The sequence below is a fragment of the Schistocerca nitens genome, chromosome 8, assembly GCF_023898315.1.
Source record: "Schistocerca nitens isolate TAMUIC-IGC-003100 chromosome 8, iqSchNite1.1, whole genome shotgun sequence".
Classification (NCBI taxonomy): Eukaryota; Metazoa; Arthropoda; class Insecta; order Orthoptera; family Acrididae; genus Schistocerca; species Schistocerca nitens.
Genome location: NC_064621.1, coordinates 466,553,614 through 466,575,434, shown reverse-complemented (window position 1 = coordinate 466,575,434; position 21,821 = coordinate 466,553,614). Strand labels below are relative to the sequence as shown.

The 21,821-nt window shown below is 46.8% G+C and overlaps 1 protein-coding gene across 1 annotated transcript in view; it reads left to right on the top strand.

Annotated features, from left to right (window-relative positions):
• Positions 1–3,810: 3,810 nt before the first annotated feature.
• Positions 3,811–21,821, top strand: part of LOC126199617 (AF4/FMR2 family member lilli) — a 190,935-nt gene continuing 172,924 nt past the window's right edge. Inside the window, exons 1-3 of the mRNA XM_049936545.1 lie at positions 3,811–3,960; positions 7,721–8,032; positions 21,762–21,806. Of these exons, the coding sequence (XP_049792502.1) occupies positions 3,811–3,960; positions 7,721–8,032; positions 21,762–21,806 (507 nt within the window). The remainder of the gene's footprint in view (positions 3,961–7,720; positions 8,033–21,761; positions 21,807–21,821) is intronic.

The window sequence follows — 21,821 nt, the reverse complement described above, 5'->3', positions numbered from 1 at the left end:
TACAAAACAGAATATAATTTAGAGAACTGATCCAAATACAACGTATATAGGCCGTTTATACTGTGAATTGGCATAAAATTGGGACATGAAAGATACATACATATCTCACAACTTCTAGACTCCTTTCATCCCAAAACCTCAATTTTTATAATCAACCTAAATCATTCTAAGAGAATACTATGGTGAGTACTTCATGTAGACCATACTAAAAATCTCTAATCTTACTAGTCAGTACAAGACAGAGACTACATATCCCGTGCTACGAAAAATTAACGAGAACAAGGCATTGAGGTGTTTTTATTTCACTCTTATCAGAATTGTTGTGAACCGTGAATTAATGTGGACGAAAGAAGCGGCGTACTGTTTGAGACGTAGACACAGTGATGGTAACTAGGCCTGGAACGCCATGTTACGCGGCTGACAGCTTCCTCACGTCGTCACAGAAGCAGTGAGGCAAGAAAGAGGTCGTGTATAAATGAACGTATCCTCCGTGTAAACAGAACGACTAAGTCCCTGCAGCTTCACCCAGTCCTTGCTCACTATGCCGTTCAAATTTTCTTCTGTAGCGAATCTGTGTCACCAACCGCCCAAACTGTGTTCAGTTAAGAGTATTCTAGGCCACAGTGGAGTATTATTCATGTTTAGTGCCACGACAGTTGCTGAAGCGGCGATGTGCGATCGCGGAGACCGAGTGGCTTGCCGGTACTAAACCGTGCCGCGTCCATAGCTTAATAAACGTCGCATAAAAGAATGGGAACTGCGTTACGTTGTTGACTTCCAGAATAATTTAGAATACTTCAGGAATATTCTTTCCTTAAAGTTTACACTGGAAACATTAACAGGCACTTTCATCGTACGCCTGCATAAAGGGCTCAAACATGCTGTTAGAAAAATTCAATAGAAAGAAATTAGTTGCTTTACTTTCTTTGTTGATGAGGATTTAAAATTATTATCCAGAAAGAAAAACTAATCGTCCAATTTTCACACTGCCACTTGCGGAAAACCGTGTACTGTCACTCGCCAAAAAATGTTATTTCGTTATGCTTAACTGATTATTGAATGTAAGTTTCACCACGGAACCCCGTACCCAGTGTGTACAAAACAGTCCAGTCAAAACTACAAATCGAAGAAAGTAAACTTATTTATTGTCTCGCCAGTCTGGGAGTGAAGAGTTAGTTTCTTTTATTCAAAGCGATTATTCTGTTAGACAAGGGTTTTGCACGTTCTCTTGACATCTCAGATATCAGAAGTTGGCTATGCATATAGCCTGTAGTTCCTCACTGCTATTTTGAAGTGCTGAGGGGTTGACAACGAGCAGAGGTTAACAACGAGCGTAGTTTTCGATGATAGGTCACGAAGTGCACACAGGCGTTATTCCTTTCTGATGGTGCAGTGTCCAAGAAAAAACAAACTTTGCTTGTGTAGCTACGAAACCAGTCCATACGGTTATAACACAGGGTGTTGATTTGTCTGGAAAATTTGGAAATCGAACTTATTGGAAAAGTCAGAACTACGGACGACTCCAGCAATTTCGAAACACACTCCTTAGAAGTGAACTGTTTGTCGGAAAGAAGTGTAAAATGCCTTGTTGTTAAGAATCACCCTGAGATCCTGCTTGCGAAACAATCGATTGTGGTGATGATGAAATGTATTGAAATATTGTAATGTTTGTCGATGGATTCGCACTACCTCTGTTGCGGCCGCAGACCTCAGGAATATTCATTACTGTGCGTTGATTCTCAGGTTCCATATTCTTCTCTCGTTACTTACGTGTCTGACAGTAATTTGCACTTGAGAATTTGTCACCGCACAAAGAAGAGGGGTTTAACTTTTAAAAAATGTGTTATTCCGAATTTGAACAAGCACGTTTTATAGAGCATATGAAATAATTATGTTTCGGTTCATTTTACTAACTTCATAGTAAAGGACTTCCGTATTTTATCACAGTACCATGCACAGATGATCACAGTATGAAAGGGCGTGCGATTTGAAACATGAGGCATCGTTATCAAAGTGTTACAATATTTCCAGTGACAACAGTTCGAAGGATGTTTCTCCGAAGATTTCTCATGTACTAGAGCCCATTGCGTGATGACAATGACAAACCATGGCATGGAATTGCTGACGGGACGACGTTAACAGTTGAAATTCCAGCAAACGATACAAAATGTTACTACTGAACATTGTTCATTAAACATTAGAAAAAAGACACTGGTCTTTTTATATATCTTGTTTCCAATCCTAGCTGAGCTTACAATAATCACAAAAACATGCCAACTGAAAAAACTATGAAAGCTAGTACAGTAAAACTATCACATAAAACAAGAAACGGAGTCGCCACCGTTCAAAATTTTATTGTTAGTTGAAAAAAAAAAACTGTGTAACTGATTTTTGGCAATTTGGCACGTAAATGCAAAAGCGACAATGTGTGCTACGTAAGTCGCCGTAGTGAAAAGCGGTTAAGTCAGGGCTTAAGTGGAGAGCGTTTCACTGGACGATCTGTTCACTGAGGAAGAAATAGTTGCCCTCTTGAAAGTAGCGTATGGAAGTGGAGATTCGTTTGTGGGAGCGAGTGGTAGCTACCAGACACTACACCAATAGTCGGTCTTCTGTTGGTATTCCTGCATTTCGCTAGTATGTGGCGTCGGAATTTCCAAATAGGAAGGTAATCCCAAAAGTAAGGTCCCCTATTTTTTTATAAGTACACAGACCTGTTTATTTCTACAATGGTTTACATCAGTTTACAGCTTGAACATTTAGCTATTTTTCGACATAATACCATTTCTGTCGATGCATTTTTGTAGACGCTGTGGCAGTTTTTGTATGCCCATGTCATACCAGCTCGCCGCCATGCTTTTCAGAAAGTTGTGAACCTCTTCTTTCACCTCGTCGGCGGACCTGAATCGCATTCTGGTCAAATGTTCTTTTAACCTAGGGAACAAGTAATAGTCATTGGGCTCCAAGTCAGGGCTATAGGTTGGATGGCACTGAAACTGTTGCAAGAGAGCAACGGTTTGCCGAGCAATGTGTGGGCGAGCGTTGCCATGGAGAATGTGTACGCCCTTGCTCAACGTTCCTCTTCTCCGGTTCTGAATTGCCCGTTTGAGTTTTTTCAGAGTCTCACAGCACCTGTCAGCGTTAATTGTGGTCCCAGCGATTCAGCTCAGACAACGAGGTGAGAGAAGAGGTACATAACTTTCTGAACAGCATGGCGGCGAGCTGGTATGACATGGGCATACAAAAACTGCCACAGCGTCTACAAAAATGCATCGACAGAAATGGTGATTATGTTGAAAAATATCTAAATGTTCAAGCTGTAAATTGATGTAAACCATTGTAGAAATAAACAGGTATGTGTACTTACAAAAAAATGGGAGACCTTACTTTTGGGATTACCCTCGTAAAAAACCTCATACGCGAGCAGCCTCACGGCTGTGCACGACGCGTCACTTTACGTGGTATTTGTAGTAATGCAGAATTTCCCTTTTTTTGTACCTTGTTTGACTTACGCAGTTTACTTTCAGCTGCAACTTAGTTTTTAGTGTAAAGAATTGGGAACATCAATGCACGGTAACAGTCTCAACGCCAGATGACCGAAATCAGAAAAAGTCAGTTAAGTGGTATTGTTTTTTCGCAGATAATTTACAGAGGTTTCCATTGTAGCTATAGGCAGCCGAGAAAATTGTCTTGGTGATGTAAAATTGTGACTTCGGCAAAAAAAAAAAAAAAAAAAAAAAAAAAGCTTGGGAGTTGGTTTACGGTGCGGTAGCGACTCTGTAGATCATAAATGTCGGTCGGCAGTTGGAAATTATGTTTATTTTGCAGGTGACGCCTTCGCCGGCGGACACGACTGCCTCGCAGATCCAGCGCAAGCTGGGCAACTACGAGATGATGCAGCGGCTGCTGGTGGACGAGCCCAAGCGGCTCATCGGCATCGACGGCCTGCCTCCGGCGTCCCCCGCGCCGCCCTCCGCCGTCGTCACCCCCGCCGCCTCGCGGCTCGCCCCGCCCCACCAGGTATTGTGCTTTCTTACCGTTGCACCCATGGTGTCGTACTCGTAAATAGCACAGATTGAAAGTTGCGTGCTGTGATAATACTTGCGTTAATATCTAACCGTAACATGTGAGCCACCTGTCGATGGCCCTCACATGGAATCTCTGTCGACATTGCAGTAGGCCGTAGCTGAAATGGTTAGTTACATTGTCAGTAGAGCGATTTTCGAAAGTGTCTGGAGATAAGCGATACGGAGACTTCGGGGAACCAGAGATTTGCGGAAGAATTTACACTGAAGCGCCAAAGAAACCGGTATAGGCATGCACATTCAAATAGAGAAATATGTAAATAGGCAGAATACGGCAACGCCTATATAACACAAGTGTCTGGCGCGACTGTTAGATCGGTTACTGCTGCTACAAGGGTAGGCTATCAAGATTTACATGAGATCGAACGCGATGTTATAGTCGGCGCCCGAGCGATGTGGCACAGCATCTCCGAGGTAGCGATGAAGTGGGGGATTTTCTCGTTCTACTATTTCACTAGTGTACCTTGAAAATCAGGTATCTGGTAAAACATCAAATCTCCGACATCGCTGCAGCCGCAAAAAGATGCTGCAAGAAAGGGACCAACGACGACTGAAGAGAATAGTTCCCGACAGAAGTGCAACGCTTCCACAAATAACTGCAGATTTCAATACTGAGCCATCAACAAGTGTCAGCCTGCAAACCATTCAACGCATCATCATCGATACTGCCTTTCAGAGCCGAAGACCCACTCGTGGGCTCTTGATGACTGCATGACGCAAAGCTTTACTCCTCGCCTTGGCCGGTCAACACGGCATTGGACTCTTGATGAGTGGAAACATGTTACCTGGTCTGACGAGGCTCGTTTCAAATTGTATCGAGCGGATGGGCGTGTATGGGTATGGAGACGACGTCATTAATCCATGGACCCTGCGTATCAGCATGCGACTGTTAAAGCTGGTGGAGACCCTGTAATAGTGTGCGGCGTGTGCAGTTGGAGTGATATGGGACCCCTTGATATGTCTAGATAAGATTGTGACAGGTGACACGAAAGTAAGCATCCTGTCTAATCACCTGCATCCATTCATGTCCATTGTGCATTCTGACGGACTTGAGCAATTCCGAAGAACAATGCGACAACCCACACGTCCAGAATCGCTACAGAGTGGCTCCAGGAACGCTCTACTGAGTTTAAACACTTCGGCTGGCCACCAAACTCCCCAGACGTGAACATTACCGAGATTATCTGAGATGCCTTACAACGTGCCGTTCAGAAGAGATCTCCGCCCTTCGCACCCTTACGGGTTTATGGACAGCGCTGCAGGATTCATGGTTTCAATTCCCTCCTGCACTACTTTAAACATAAGTGGAGTCCATGCCACATCGTGTTGCGGCACTTCTGTCTCGCGGGGACCCTGCACGATATTAGGCAGGTGTACCAGTTTCTTTGGCTCTTCAGTGTACATGATCCAGAGGGATGGGTATTCTGTCACCTCCCCGCCTGTCATCTCCCGCTTTCCAGCAGTCGTGTGCGCATTTTTTCCTACACCACCAGTTTTTAAGGGGTTCGCAGGGAGTTTAATACTCCTGAACTGTATTATTTTGTCAGTATTTCAATACACTGATGAACCAAAAACATTATGACCATCTGCTTAATGACTTGTTTGTACGTATTTGGAACGAAATATATAGCTGATTTAACGTATAAGGGATTCGACAGCTTTTCGGTAGGTTTGTGGAGCTATGTAGCATAAGATATCTAGACACAGGTCATGTAACTCTTGTGTATAACGGGCCGCTGATTTACATACGTGGTAACGGCGGATTTGGTCGCAGAGATATCGTGAATTCGCTCCTCAAACCTCTGTAGCATGGCTCTGGCCCGAAACAATGACAGTTGTACTGCCTAAAGATTCGATTTTTGGCGGCTGAGGGAGTCGGACGCCGTGAAATGTATCGCAGGTAGAAGGCTGTGTACTGTGAGTAGTCAGTCGTTTAAATGTTGTGGAATAACGCAAACGATTCTTCGAGGGGCGCGAGTCACTGAAAGACGATGCTCATCCTGGACAGACTCATCGTGTCATAACACGGGGAATGGTTGCAGAAGTGAATGCTTTAGTCTTGGCCAACCACAGAATCACCGTGGACGAGATCCATCCGTTACTGGGTATTAGCGTTGGCACCGCCCACACCATAATGCATAAACACCTGAACTTCCAAAGTATGTGTGCAGTGGGTTACCCACCAACTGACCGCCGAACAGCGCAATGCTCTAATGGCACTGTCTATGACTCATCTGCAACGTTGTCATGAGTAGGAATACGGCTTTCTATCGCGTATTGTCACAGGTGACGAAACATGGTGTCTTCATTTTGAACCGGAAAGCGAGCATCGGAGCAAACAGTGGAAACATGAGACTTCACCATCTCCAAAGAAATCAAAGGCCGTGCACACCATGACGTCCTGTTTTGACCACAAGGGCACACGTCTTGTCGAGTTCCTGGAACGGGGTACAACCATCAATGGTCAGTGTTAAGCCACTTTAACAGAACCTTAGACGAGCCATCAAGTCGAAAGGCGGAGGCATGTTGTCCAGTGGCGTTATCCTGCCGCATAATGCCCGCCCACACATGGCCAATGCGTTGATGACAACACTGCAGCATTTTTGGTGGGAAACGCTGGAACATCCACCGTACAGTCCCGACCGTCCACCGTGTGATTTTCATGTCTTTGGACCTCTAAAACAAGCTATTCACGGACATCGATTCGCAACGGACGACGAAGTGTGTGACTGGTCCAGGCCTGGATCCAGCAGCAGCCTACTATCTTCTTTTTGGCATTTTGTGCGGCGTACAGTAAAGAGACATTTCGCAGACGGTAACTGTTTCTATGAATTTGAAAATGCGCCCTCTCATAAAGCAGCGTGTGTGACAATGGTTTGTTGACAATATAGTTATTGAAATGGACTGAACCAAATGGAAGAGCTTCGGTTGAGATGGAACGTCAACTTCGCTCCAGACCCCAACACCCAACATCGCTATCATACTGACAGGTGTGCGAACACTTTGGATCAGATAGTGCATGAAGGTAGTGCAAAACCTCATAGAGTACTTTTAGTGTTCTAGAACCCCGCAGGTAGGTTGTTGGGTACGAGCTTTACACAGTGCTAACAAATTTGATTTGCTTCCAGCATGTTGCGAGCCTTTAGATTTGAGACCTCTTTAGTGCCAATCGGCAGTGCATCTGCTTGTTACTCGAAGCAGCTTCTCTTTTGGCTTCAGGGATTCGTCTGGTTCTGGTACCTCCTGTCCGTTCCGCCCGCTGCATCCACCGCGTTCACATCAGAACATTCGTCACGGCACATTCGGTGTTCAGAGCTCAGTTTGAAACTACCTTTGCGACAAGACATCACGACGCAGCTAATAACGGAGAATAATTCAACAGTGAAATTCGCCAAGGAAGCCTGCATTCAGTGATTTTCCAACGTTGCATATATTGTTCCACAGAGGCCCGATATCCATCACTTCACGCAGCGATGTTTCGAACATCCCCCTCCTAAAACTGCCACGCTAAAGTGTCCGCGGAAAGAGTTGTATGTGTACGTTTTGTAATTGACATTTGCAGGTGTGATGGAGACGATGGTGGAATGCTTGACGGCTAGATGAGGCATGTGTAGCAGGAGCTGTGGCCGGTGTTGCAGGGGAGCGAGTTCAAGAAGCCACCGCGGCACCACTCGCAGCCCCAACCGCAGCCGCTGCTGCAGCCTCTGGTGGCTCCGGCCCAGCCGCCGCCTCCCCCGCCGCAGCAGCAGGTTCGGGGCAGCTTCCTGAAGCCCGCGGACGGCAAGCCGGCGTACGCGGGCCGCGGCGGCTACCCTGGCCGGCCGCTCAAGCCGGGCGAGCCGCGCGCCAACGGCGCACTGCCGCCCAGCAAGGGGCCTCCCAGGCACGCCAACGCCACCCGCGTGCACCCAGCCGCCATCGTGCTGCCGCCGCACTCGCAAGACCCGCAGGTCAGTATCTGGCCTCCCTGCACCCACGACGGGTATCTTCCTATGCTATCAACTTGTCGTTGTGGACAAGTGGCAATGGACACTCTCTCCCCCCTCCCTCCCCCCTCTCTCCCTCCCTCCCCCCTCTCTCCCTCCCTCCCCCCTCTCTCCCTCCCTCCCCCTCTCTCCCTCCCTCCCCCCTCTCTCCCCCCTCTCCCCCCTCTCTCCCCCCTCTCTCCCCCGTCTCTCCCCCCTCTCTCCCCCGTCTCTCCCCCCTCTCTCCCCCGTCTCTCCCCCCTCTCTCCCCCGTCTCTCCCCCCTCTCTCCCCCGTCTCTCCCCCCTCTCTCCCCCGTCTCTCCCCCCTCTCTCCCCCCTCTCTCCCCCCTCTCCCCCCTCCCCCCCCTCTCTCTCTCTCTCGACACACCCCCCTCTCTCTCTCGACACACCCCCCTCTCTCTCGACACACCCCCCTCTCTCTCGACACACCCCCCTCTCTCTCTCGCGACAGCCCCCCTCTCTCTCGCGACAGCCCCCCTCTCTCTCGCGACAGCCCCCCTCTCTCTCGCGACAGCCCCCCTCTCTCTCGCGACAGCCCCCCTCTCTCTCGCGACAGCCCCCCTCTCTCTCGCGACAGCCCCCCTCTCTCTCGCGACAGCCCCCCTCTCTCTCGCGACAGCCCCCCTCTCTCTCGCGACAGCCCCCCTCTCTCTCGCGACAGCCCCCCTCTCTCTCGCGACAGCCCCCCTCTCTCTCGCGACAGCCCCCCTCTCTCTCGCGACAGCCCCCCTCTCTCTCGCGACAGCCCCCCTCTCTCTCGCGACAGCCCCCCCTCTCTCTCGCGACAGCCCCCCTCTCTCTCGCGACAGCCCCCCTCTCTCTCGCGACAGCCCCCCCTCTCTCGACACCCCCCCTCTCTCGACACCACCCCTCTCTCGACACCCCCCCCTCTCTCGACACCCCCCCTCTCTCGACACCCCCCCTCTCTCGACACCCCCCCTCTCTCGACACCCCCCCCTCTCTCGACACCCCCCCTCTCTCGACACCCCCCCCTCTCTCGACACCCCCCCTCTCTCGACACCCCCCCTCTCTCGACACCCCCCCCTCTCTCTCTCTGTCGACACCCCTCCCCCCCTCTCTCTGTCGACACCCCTCCCCCCCCCCCTCTCTCTCTCTCTCTCTCTCTGTCGACACCCCTCCCCCCCTCTCTCTCTCTCTCTCTCTGTCGACACCCCCTCCCCCCCTCTCTCTCTCTCTCTCTCTCTGTCGACACCCCTCCCCCCTCTCTCTCTCTCTCTCTCTCTGTCGACACCCCTCCCCCCCCCCTCTCTCTCTCTCTGTCGACACCCCTCCCCCCCCTCTCTCTCTCTCTGACGACACCCCTCCCCCCCCTCTCTCTCTCTCTGTCGACACCCCTCCCCCCCCTCTCTCTCTCTGTCGACACCCCTCCCCCCCCCTCTCTCTCTGTCGACACCCCTCCCCCCCCCTCTCTCTCTCTCTCTGTCGACACCCCTCCCCCCCCCCTCTCTCTCTCTCTCTCTCTCTCTCTCTCTCTCTCTCTCTCTCTCTCTCTCTCGACACCCCTCCCCCCCCTCCTTCTCTCTCTCGACACGCCCCCCCCTCTCTCTCTCTCTCGACACGCCCCCCCCCCCTCTCTCTCTCTCGACACGCCCCCCCCTCTCTCTCTCTCGACACGCCCCCCCCCTCTCTCTCTCGACACGCCCCCCCCCCTCTCTCTCTCTCGACACGCCCCCCCCTCTCTCTCTCTCTCGACACGCCCCCCCCCCCCTCTCTCTCGACACGCCCCCCCCCCTCTCTCTCTCTCTCTCGACACGCCCCCCCCCTCTCTCTCTCGACACGCCCCCCCCCTCTCTCTCTCTCGACACGCCCCCCCCCCTCTCTCTCTCTCGACACGCCCCCCCCCTCTCTCTCTCTCGACACGCCCCCCCCTCTCTCTCTCTCGACACGCCCCCCCCCCTCTCTCTCTCTCTCTCTCTCTCTCTCTCTCTCTCTCTCTCTCTCTCTCGACACCCCCCCTCTCTCTCGACACCCCCCCTCTCTCTCGACACCCCCCCCCTCTCTCGACACCCCCCCTCTCTCTCGACACCCCCCCTCTCTCTCGACACCCCCCCTCTCTCTCGACACACCACTCCTCTCTCTCGACACCCCCCCCCCCCCCCTCTCTCTCTCTCTCTCTCTCTCTCTCTCTCTCTCTCTCTCGACACCCCCCCTCTCTCTCTCGACACCCCCACCCCCACCCTCTCTCTCTCTCTCTCTCTCTCTCTCTCTCTCTCTCTCTCTCTCTCTCTCTCCTCAAGGTAGGGCAAGCTGTCAGTGTAATTATCAGTTTTAGTCAGCCAGTTAAGTATCAAGCGAGATAGTAATGGGACAAGGCGAGTCCCAATTGGGCGGGAGTGATTTCTGGTTTCGACATTTGTCGTTACTACGGACGTCCACCCTACCAAACTCTTGTGTCAGAATAAGGGGGTTGTGGTCTACTTTTAATTTAATTTTGGGACAATATGCCACATACAAAAATATGAATGCCTAGTGCATTGGTAGGTGATATTGTTTATGCACAGAGCGAAGCCGAAAACTTCGTCGACGTGTTTGGCGTACCTGTGGTCAACGTTGCCGCCGTGTAGTGATTATCTCGTGCTTCCATAGGAACGGTACTGGCTGTGACGGCAATGGTGCTCGGGCGAAGCCGATGAGAAAGACAGGCTGCGACACGTACGTCACAGCACCTGACACTGCAGGTCTTACGATTGCCAGCAGACGTCTCCCGCGGCCAGTGAGTGGTGACTGTTTCAGACGAGTATCTTCACTGCGCGTTTAAATGCACGCAAGCTCTCCACGACAGAGTTGAGATATTTAGTGGTTAACTTGTCAGTGACACATTGCTTTCCCGTGGGCCCGGCACGGAGCGGGGCGTTCGCGAAGTATGTCGGACAGGGCAGCTACTGTGACGTCACAAGTTCGTTGCGGGGCCCGTGCCCAGGCCATCGCGGTATAATGCATCGTTTGCTTGCCGCGTTCGCTGCAACCTACCGGTGACCATGCTCCACGATGTGCCCGACTGCAAACTTCTGTCGTTCGGAATGATGGTTTGCATTTGAGCACAACGACAACGCGAGGTTAAAGCAGGCGCGAAAGAAGCGTGGCGGAAACATTATTGTACGACGATGGACTTAGTACTGGTGACGTCACAGCTAGCACCACGGCTGTGTACGGACGAGGACAACAAAAAATTCTGTTGCGCTACTAGCTCACCTGGTAATGGGCTAAAAAGTCCCCTGACTCGTCAGTGGGTCAACTTGCTGCTGTCGTCGTCGTCCTCCGTCCGAAGACTGATTTGATGCAGCTATTAACTTCGTTTGCCCCGAGTAATTCTCTCCACCTCTGCGTAATTTTACACCTTTCATTAATTTGAAGCTCCTTATTCTGCTCAAGTCTTCACCTCCCTCTACTGTTTTTACCTCTACACTTCCCTCCATTAGCAGACTGACGAGCCCTTCATTTAGTCAAGTTGTGCTACAAATTTCATTTTTCCACAATTCGATTCAGTACTCCACATAACTATGCAGTCTATATCCACTTGAACCTGCTTACCACAGTCGAATCTAGGACTTTCCTAAAATTAACACCCCCTCCCCCACTCGCCACCCCCCCCCCCCCCCCCCCCGTGTCTCTGCCCCCTCCCCCCTTCCATTACGAAATTAACCCTTGACGCCTTAGGATGTGTGCTATCAGCTTATCCATCCTTCTTCAGAATTTTTTTACAACATCGTAATGGGTAGCGTCCTGCCAGGAGAAACGAATGGCTCACTAAATAAACAGTGACTTCTGCGCCATGAGGGTGAGACAAAGCGTATGACTGTAGAACGAGAAATGTTGAATGAAATGAGTTTTCCTGTCAAAAGTTATTTTGTAAATCCTAAAAAAATTACGGGTTTGTGTGAAGGGTGCCAGTGACATCAAATGTCGTATCCAGATGCGCGTGGATGACGTGGGAACTGAAACTGATGGTAGCAGACGAAAAGTAGGAAAGCGAACACCATTTTCAATTTTTTTTAATTTTTTATACAAAGGAAAATTCAGAAGTACTGCTTGAGTTTAATCCTTGAGTGTAAAGATACGGTCAGAGGCTTTGAGAAACGGCTATCATCGCTAAAATTACATAAGGGTACAGGGACTGATAGAGTTCCTGTCAGATTCTTTACAGAATTTGTAGCTCATTTGGTCCCCACTTCAACGATAATGTACTCCAGGTGTCTCGAACCAAAACCCTTCGAACAAAAACCTGCGCTCAGCGGTTAAAAGAAATGGCAGCTCGCACCCGTCTACAGAAAGGGCAACAAGTGATCTACAAAGACGACCGTCCAGTATAATCGACATTCATCTATTGTAAAATTCTAGAACACATTCTGAGCTCCATCATAATGATGTGAGAGTATCTTCAGCCTTGTCTCAGGTGATACAGCACTGTATACCGGATTTTTCTCAAAGAGTCGTGTCCATTCCCTCTGGTGGTTGAACAGATACTAGCGATTTTATATTCACAGTGTGCAGGTGGACTCAGCACAGGTGGACTCAGCACAGGCAAATATTGCCAGTCACGAATTTCTTGTGATGCTCGATGTTAGCGGAAAACGACGGTTATTTGATCGTTACAACAAAATATTTCTTGAAGGTGGAATTCGACGGACCCATTCGATAGAGCAGTCCAAATTAGTGTATGGCGATTCCTACTTTAACGATATGTATTGTAAATGGAACAGTAAAAAAGCTTTCAACCACCAGTAATCCACTATCGCCCAGGAACGCCTGAAGAAACGTAGCTTGATACCGACGTTATTAGGGGTGTTAAGCGAGACTGTAGAGCCGGCCGTGGTGGCCGAGCGGTTCTAGGCGCTTCAGTCTGGAACTGCGCGACCGCTACGGTGGCAGGTTTGAATCCTGCCTCGGGCATGGATGTGTGTGATGTCCTTAGGTCAGTTGGGTTTAAGTAGTTCTAAGTTCTAGGGGACTGATGACCACAGCTGTTAAGTCCCATAGTGCTCAGAGCCATTTTGAGACTGTAGAACGCGTGGAGCAATTTGAACGAAATTGGTAGCAGTCACTTCTACTTCGAAAAATGTTGGGACTAAGTGAGGGCTAACAGCCTTTGGGGTGAGGGTTGGAGGTAGTGGCACGGATAAAATATCTAAAATGACCGATATTGCATGGACCACGTTCAAACGTGCATGCACTACACTACATGATATAGCATTTTTGCTACATGAAAGTCCTATAAACTTGTGACTTAAGACGCAAAGACACACGGCGATCACACAGGACGCTAGTCACTGAGCATCTGCTTGCACGGAGAAAAATTGTAATGAGGAGCAAAAAGTTGTACTTCAGACTATTTTATCATCTAATAGATGCTAAACCATCAATTTCTGTATTATCCACAAACATGTTGTAGAGAAAAAGAAAACAGATGTAAAAACTTTGAAATCGTCCGAATTTCGAATGGACGTTGGTAGAAGCCTCTGCAAAGTAGGAGGAACACAAGGAAAGCGAGGTAGACCAACATCCAGTCCTCAGAATCAAGTGAAAAGGTATCCAGTCGCAGCTCAGCCAACAACAGATGTACGGAGAGGTAGCCAATAGTGACGAAAAAGCATCAACGCCATAAGCGTGCCAACTGCAAGGCATATTCTGTTGTCCAGTAAGAAAAGTGTGAACTTGATCTGTGTCTGAAGAACGGCATTTACTGCTTCAAAATTTATCAAGCTGAATAATTCGAATTTTTTGTAGTGTAATGTTGTTTCTAAATATTTCAAGGTGACTGAGTGATACTTTACCAAGCGTACTTCTATTTTTCTATACTGTACCGAATTACATGTTAGAAGATACAAAATATTGATTGTACAGACTGTTAAATGGAGCCAGTCTAACCTATTTTATGTCACACTGCATGATGTAGCATTTTCGCGCAGTGTCAAATACTACAGTCACACTGCACGATGTAGCGTGTTTGCACATTTTTTGTTTTGTACGCAGAATGCAATATTGAATGAAAATTTACCTCTTCATACGAGTTGTTATCCGTTTTGCCTGTTCAAGATTACTGAAATATTTTTTGCTACGATTTAGTAAGTATAAATAAATTCATGCAGTGTAGGGTTAATCATACATAGCTGGGACCGACTTTGTCGGTTCGCCTTCGGGCGCGCGCGCAATATGGCTGCGGCAACAACGGCTGCACAGTCCATTTCCATTCTGCGTGCGTTCACACGCTCCTTGTTAACGTGCAGGATTGGGTTCACATAGTGGGATAGCAATAGGCTTATCAGTTTTGCAACTAGTTTCAGATATTCTGTCGCGTAAAATAAACGCTCTCTGCTGAGAAACAATGCATGCAATTAAAACGAACTAAAACGGTTACGTTACCGGCTACAAGCGTGGTCTGCTACTCACTGCCGTAGCTAGAGGTTCAGGTATCCGAGAGGTGAACAGATCAGACCTGACTAAATAAATCCATTTGCTGATTGTTGATTGCTGTGGTAGCTGTCCTGTAGACAGATTTTTTTTCTCATTTTTGTTATCTAGTGATGTTAATACTCTCCAGAAAATAGCGGTACGACCAAGGAATTCTATAACATTTCGATTTAGAGGTTAATTATATAAACAACAGACGCAGAATGCGATGTAGGATAATTCACACCGCCTAGACTCTGTGCTTTAGACATCACATTTACTGATGGACAATAAATCGCAACAACAAGGAGTTGTGCGACGTAAAGTCGGTAGGCGTGTTTCTGCACTTGAAAGCTTACGTCTATTCCAATTTCGCGCCAGTCGCATAAGAGTGCCGTTCGTAGTGCCACTGTGCGGATGCAAATGAGGTTTGCTGTAAGTACACACTGCAACGGTCGTGAGCGAATGCCTTTTAGGGCGACAAAGGCGCCATTATCAGCACCTCACTGAGTCTGAACAAGGTCGTGCAACAGGGCTACGAGAAGATGTATGTTTCTTCTGCGATACTGCAGAAAGACTCGGCAAGTATGTAGCCACTGTACGTGATTGCTGGCAACGGTGGTCACGAGAATGTACGACCGCAAAAAGATCGGGCTACGGATGGCGACGTGTCACTACCGAGAGGGAACACCATCGTGTTCGGCGCATGACTGCCGCAGCAACAATTTAAGCAGCAGTTGGCATCAGAGAGACATAACGAACTGTTAATATCGGTTACTTCAAGGACATGTCCGAGCCAGACGCCCTGTAGCGTGCATTCCACTGACCCCAAACTATCGCCGTTTGCGACTTCAGTGGTGTCAAGCGAGAGCTCTTTGGACGGCAGGGTGGAGGTCTGTTGGGTTTTCTAATGACACCTGTTGCTGCCTGGGTGCCAGTGATAGCCATGAGTTCGTTAGGAGCTGGCCAGTTGAGCGCCTGCAATCAACCTGAGTGCGTGCTACATCTGGTTTGGGGCGCAGTCTTGTATGAGACCAGCAGCACTGTCGTGGTTATCCCACGCAACGTGACTGCAAATCTGTTGGTCAGTCTGGTGATTCGACCTGTTGTGGTGCCATTCACGAACAGCATTTCAGGGGGCGTTTCCAACAGGATAACGCACGTCAACATACCGCTGTTGTAACGCAAAATGATCAACGCAATGTCGACATGTTGCTTTGGCCTGCTCGATCGCCAGATCTATTTCCAATGGAGCAGATACGGGGGCATTATCAGACGACAACTCCAGCGTCGTCCACATACAGCATTAACCACACTTACATTAATCGACCAGGTGCGACAGACTTGGGACGCCATCCCACAAATTGACATCCTGCACCTATACGACACAATGCATACACGTTTGCATGTTTGTATTCAACATTCTGACGGTCACGCCGGTTATATGTACCAGAATTTCACATTTGCAATGGCTTTTATCGTGCGTACATTAATCCGTGATCTTGCAGTGTTAATCAATTAAAGATTTCACCTAGACTAACGTATTCCCGAAATTTCATTACTCTATTTTTTGGTGTTGCGATTCGGTTTCCGTCAGGGGGTAATGATATGGCGTTGTAGCAATTTGTCAGAGCGAGTTGCATAGTATGTCTTACCTCGAGCAACTCTGAAAACGAGTGAAGACACCTTCTGCTCTTCGTGCTTCGTCTCGAATTACAATAAGTGAAGAAAACTTGCGCAGGGGTGATTTACGTGCTCACAATTAAAGATAGCAATCCTGGGCAGGAAGAAAGATGAGCAATCCTGGGCAGGAAGAAAGATGGCAACATGGCAATGTAATTATTCGCGAATCTAAACGAAAAGATTACTGTTACGGTTGGGGGCGTTGCACATAGCGAGTGTGGGCGGAAGAAGAGGAGGAACCCAGAACAGTGTCGGAGCGTCGACGTAGCGCCCGCGTGTGCGTAGGGACGATTGCCGGGGGCCCAGGGCATTCCAGCAGGTAGAGAATCCCGCCGACTAATTGCAGGGAGGGGGCTGCGCCACCGGCTGAGCTAGCACTCCAATAATTGACGAGACGGCGGCTCGGCGCGATTAAAATTCCAGGCGCCCGCTGGCCGCCGGTCCTTCGGAAGCGCCCTCTGTTTCCCGGAAGCTAACTGCCGTATACGCGTGCCGTCGGAGGCTGCCTCAGGTTGCTGCTGCAGCACAGTACGGCTTGTGCACCAATACTTCTTGGAACTTCGTTCTTATTGCAGACAGAAGTATCTACAGTTTAGGCATACAAATGAGATATGTAGGAATCTCCCAACCCCGTCCTCAACCCCCCCCCCTCCCCACACTTTTCCTTCTCATCACTCCTCTTCCTATCCTGCTCTGCTCTCCCCTCCTCTCCTTGTATTCCCCCACCCACTCCAATTGCTCCTCCCCCTATTTCCTCCTATCCCTCCAAATTCCCCTTCCCCCATCCTCCCCTCTCGTCAGTTACCCCTCTCTAGTTATCTTCCCTCTCTGGATTACACTCATTTATCTCCGTCCCATCCCCAAAGACGCACTTCAGCTTTTCTCCCCCCTCCACAGTAAACTCTGCTAATTGAGTTTTTATCGTCAATTTTTTGTGAACGTAAGACAACCGAGACTCTAATTATAGAAATATGAGGGCTATCCAGAAAGTGACAGACATTTTGAAGTAAAAATTATTAATATGGAAAATCCAAATTACATCATATACGTTTTAACGGTACACTCTTAAGTTATTTTTCTACATTATCGGCATTAAAATTGAGGCACTTATTGTGCCGTGGTGCAAGTTTTTCAATACAGTCTCTGGAGAAATCTGCCACCTGCGATTGTAACCACTGATTTATACCGGCATGCAGTTGGCATCAGTGTTGGAGCATTTTGTAGTGAGCCACGTCTTTGATGTTAGGGAGAGGTGGTGGTCGTTCGGCGCCCTATGCGGGCTTTTCACAAATTTTGTCGTTCATTTTAGTCACCAGTTACTCGAAAGGCTAGACCTACCGCTGCTGTCTTCACCGTGAACATTAACACACCTGTTTTTTAAATTGTACACTATTGCCTCACTTGGCTTACACTCGATATTTCTTTTCTGTACCCATCTAAAAAATCACAATAAATTTCTGTTGGTTTGCAGTTTTTGTCAACAGAAGCCTAATCAGAGAATGTGCCTCACAAGAGGTGAGATTTTGCATTGCAACTCGCATTTTGACATGTCACAGAAAGCAAAGTAGCAGGCACACAGATCAGACACTACCACTACTGGGTACGTACTGAGTGTAGGAATGTTAGGGCACCGAGATTGCATCTTTCGCCGTGCCCAACACTGCGAAGGACCAAAATATGTGTTGCTTTCTGGATCGCTCTCGTACATTTTCAATATCGTAATAGTTTTGTTTGTAAGCATCTCTCATTCTAAATTTATCGTGACCTGCTTGATCTACACCCTGATATAATACAACATTTTGTCAGGGATATTAGAGGAGGAGTAACAGCTTCAATTAGATGGCATTGGTGAAAACAATCCATTTTACTGGCTTGTGATGCAGGGAAACTATGGAAGTATTGTAGTGCTGTGACCTTTTGGGATTTTAAGTTTCACTCCTCCAAAAACACAGTGATGCTGTAATTCTGACGTAAGAAATAACTTACAATATATTGCTGATAGAAGTGACATAATTGATCGCAATCGCGTGCGCTATTACTACCCGTAATGCTGCTGTGACTTCATAATTCTTTTTGTGCATTTACCTCTTTAAGAATAGAATGTGTACTGCTAGAAGTAAAGTGATTGTTGTGTGCCATAAAAACTGATTGTTTTTGAAAATATTGTGAGCCTGTGCATGTGGACATACTGTCTTGAAGATTTTTCTGAGTATTTCTTAGGCAGATTTTAACGTCGTTAAACTTGTTTTGGCTACAGGGAAACAAAAAAATGTTTTGCTAAGAATTGCTAATTCAGCCAATAATAAAGATACAGAGGTTAACAGACATTGGCCGCAGGTCAGCATTGACTAAATCAATGGCGAAAGTTGAAAACTTCTGCCAGTCCAGGATTCAAATTCAGGTCTCCTGCTTACTAGGCAGATGCGCTAACCTCTGCACCATGCACAGTGGTCAGCAACTGTGTGGACTACTCTAGCATGCCTTCTGTCAGACCTAAATTCTGAACATATCCACACTGTGTGTGTGTGTGTGTGTGTGTGTGTGTGTGTGTGTGTGTGTGTGTGTGTGTGTGTGTGTGTGTGTGTGAATTTCGATATGTCCCAAAGAACACACACAATGAATTTACAATAATAATCAGATGGTTTAGCTTACTGTAGGTTCCACTGAATCCCAGAAAACAAGCTTGATGTATTTTTTTTTTAAATGAGTAAATTTATTTCCAAATTTCACTCATTAAAAGTCTGCATTTTTATCTTGTCATAAAAATGAGAGTACTCATATTCCTCACTTGATTGTTAATCCATTACTCTGCTATGAAGTGTCTCATTTTCCAACACTTCCTACACATTAAAACAGTGTGCTGTTCTGGCATTAAAATGCACTGTCTTGCGTTTCCATGGGAAATGCTCTTACGGACTTAGGTGTCAAAGCGCAGTAAAAACATCAGCCATTGAAAGCAAGCTTCTGCTTTAGACAGTTCAGTCTACCAGAAAGTTACAGTTTACTTTTTTTTAAGTGAGTTAAGTGGCAGCCATTGCTTAGAAGCTTCTAAAGTCCATGGGTTGCTCATATGTTTCATTTTCTCCTCTTTAATTCTGAAGATAAGCATTGTGGAAAATTTCAGAGGGACAACAGAAAAGTAATCGCTAAATCTTTAGTTTAGTGTCCTGCCAAGGACTTTAATTCAATACCTTTGTAAATACCACATGAGGAGAGTAATTTGACTTCATTTCACACCCTTTTGCACTTTCAATAAATGTAAGTCTCATTGATCAGGCATTACAGCACTCGAGAAAAGTAAATATGAAGTGAAATGTAGCAGTTGAGCGTAATTATTTTTTTTTTTTTTTTTTTTTTTTTTGCAAGTCACTATATCTACACCTAGAAGCTGTATCCAGAATGGTAGTTATCTTAAGAAAATTCTGATTATTGATGTCAGTCTGAAGGTTAGGCCTCTGTTGTTAAATGTACCTTTCAAACTCTGTTAAGAAGTCTGTTGAAAATGCTTATTTGTGCAAGCAGCAGGGATCAGCAATTGGTAACAAAACTAGAATTTTTATATAAGGTTGAACAATATCATTCTCTTAAAACACGTTGACAGTAAATAAAATGTGGGAAAGTAGATGCTAGCATCTTTTTGGTGTTATTGTGTGGTGAAATAATTGTCTGCAGTTAGACATTTGCAATTTTGTTTGAAATGTGGAGAAAAAAAGAAAGAAATCTCCGAATTTATCATTTATTTTTCCAATTGAAAGTAAATACATATAGTGTAATTCTCGATACCTCAGTTGATCCACCTGGCATAATTTATTTACTCTTCACTCACCATCTTGATTCTGTTAGCACTAGAGTTTCTAACAACTCTTAATCTAAACTTCACTAATATTTCGTTTCTGCATAGTGAAACATGACAGATAAAATTATTTGTTTGTACCAGTCCTGAGAGATGTTATCCCAGTAACAAATCTGTTATCCAGTCAGCCAGCCTAGTAAATCATCTCATAACTTCATGGATTTCTGTTCATTAGTGCTTTCAGAAGCTCATTCTACTAGGAGGAATGTTCAAAAAGTAAGTGTACTGTCACCATAATGGGCTGTGTTTTGTTTTTGAGGGTCTGTAGCAGTGAATGATACAGGTTGATCCACTGGTGAGAATGAGCATTGCAAGAACATGGTAGTATATAAAATCACATTGCAGTGTACAGTCATGTGAAAGATGTCTGTAAGAAATCCAGCCAAGTGCAAACACATGCTTTGATCTGCTTTCTACTCGCAAAAGGAATAATAATTACTGAAATTATTTCACGAACCAAAACAGTTTCCGTGCGGTTAAAGGCGCTGCAGTCTGGAACCGCAAGACCGCTACGGTCGCAGGTTCGAATCCTGCCTCGGGCATGGATTTTTGTGATGTCCTTAGGTTAGTTAGGTTTAACTAGTTCTAAGTTCTAGGGGACTAATGACCTCAGCAGTTGAGTCCCATAGTGCTCAGAGCCATTTTGAACCAAAACAGTTTACGGCAAATGTGTTATACACACACACACACACACACACACACACACACACACACACACACAGAGAGAGAGAGAGAGAGAGAGAGAGAGAGAGAGAGAGAGAGAGAGAGAGAATGGATCAATAGCTTTCACAAGTTTCTTGAGTGTCTTGAATTGGAAGGTGAGGATTTTCTGAGTCTGTTGTGACTGGAAATGAAATGTGGGTGGCTCATTACACTCCTGAGACAAAAAACCATTGTCCCAGTGGCAACAACCCAATTTCCACCTGCAGAAAATTCAAAACCACCATTTCAGGCAAAAAAATCATTACCTCAATGTTTTGTACCGAAAAGGCATTTTGGTTGAATTTCTGCCTCGAGGGAGACCACCAATGCATATCAGTATTGTAAGTCCCCAAAAATACTGAGAAGGAGCATTCATAGCTAAAGGAGAGAGAGGCTTACGAGGGGAGTGTGCTTGTTAGATGACAATGTCTGTCCTCGCACAGCCTTCACCACCAAATCACTCATGGGCTCACTTGTTGGAATGCTCTGAACCACCTCCTGACTTCGTGCCTTCAAATTATCTTTTTCACCTCCCTGAACGTAGACGTGAGCTAAATTGCATTTTCAGCTAATGAGCAGGTGCAGAAAGAGGTTCAGAAGTGGGGGGAGGAGCTGGTGAGAGTATTCTTTGAAAAGGGCAAAAAGAAGTTTGTGTCACGGCTCGCCACTTGGGTGGAATGGAATGGGATGGTGATTATGTGGAAAAGTAGCCAACAAGTGTATCAACAATAACCTGCATCTTTTTCAGATACACATTTTCCAAAAAATATAAATGTCTAGTGCACTTAGTGTATTTTCTGAACACACCTACTACCAGTTGTCATTAATGTACATGACAAGTGTCTTATGTATGGTGAAGTAGTTGATCATAAAAAGCTTTTCGTAGCTGTTCTTCGTATAGGCATTGGTTAGTTAAAAGTGTATTATGTTTTCTTGCACTGTCTAATGTAATGTGACGAACCTTTTTTTCCAACATAAATAACTAATAACTTTTTGTTTGTGACGTAATAGTTTCGAACTCAAAAGTGTTGTGTTCCTTGTTTCAGATGTCAATTTCTCGGGACCAGACTTCAGTGGAGAAGATGCTGAAGGTGAGTTTGAACAGT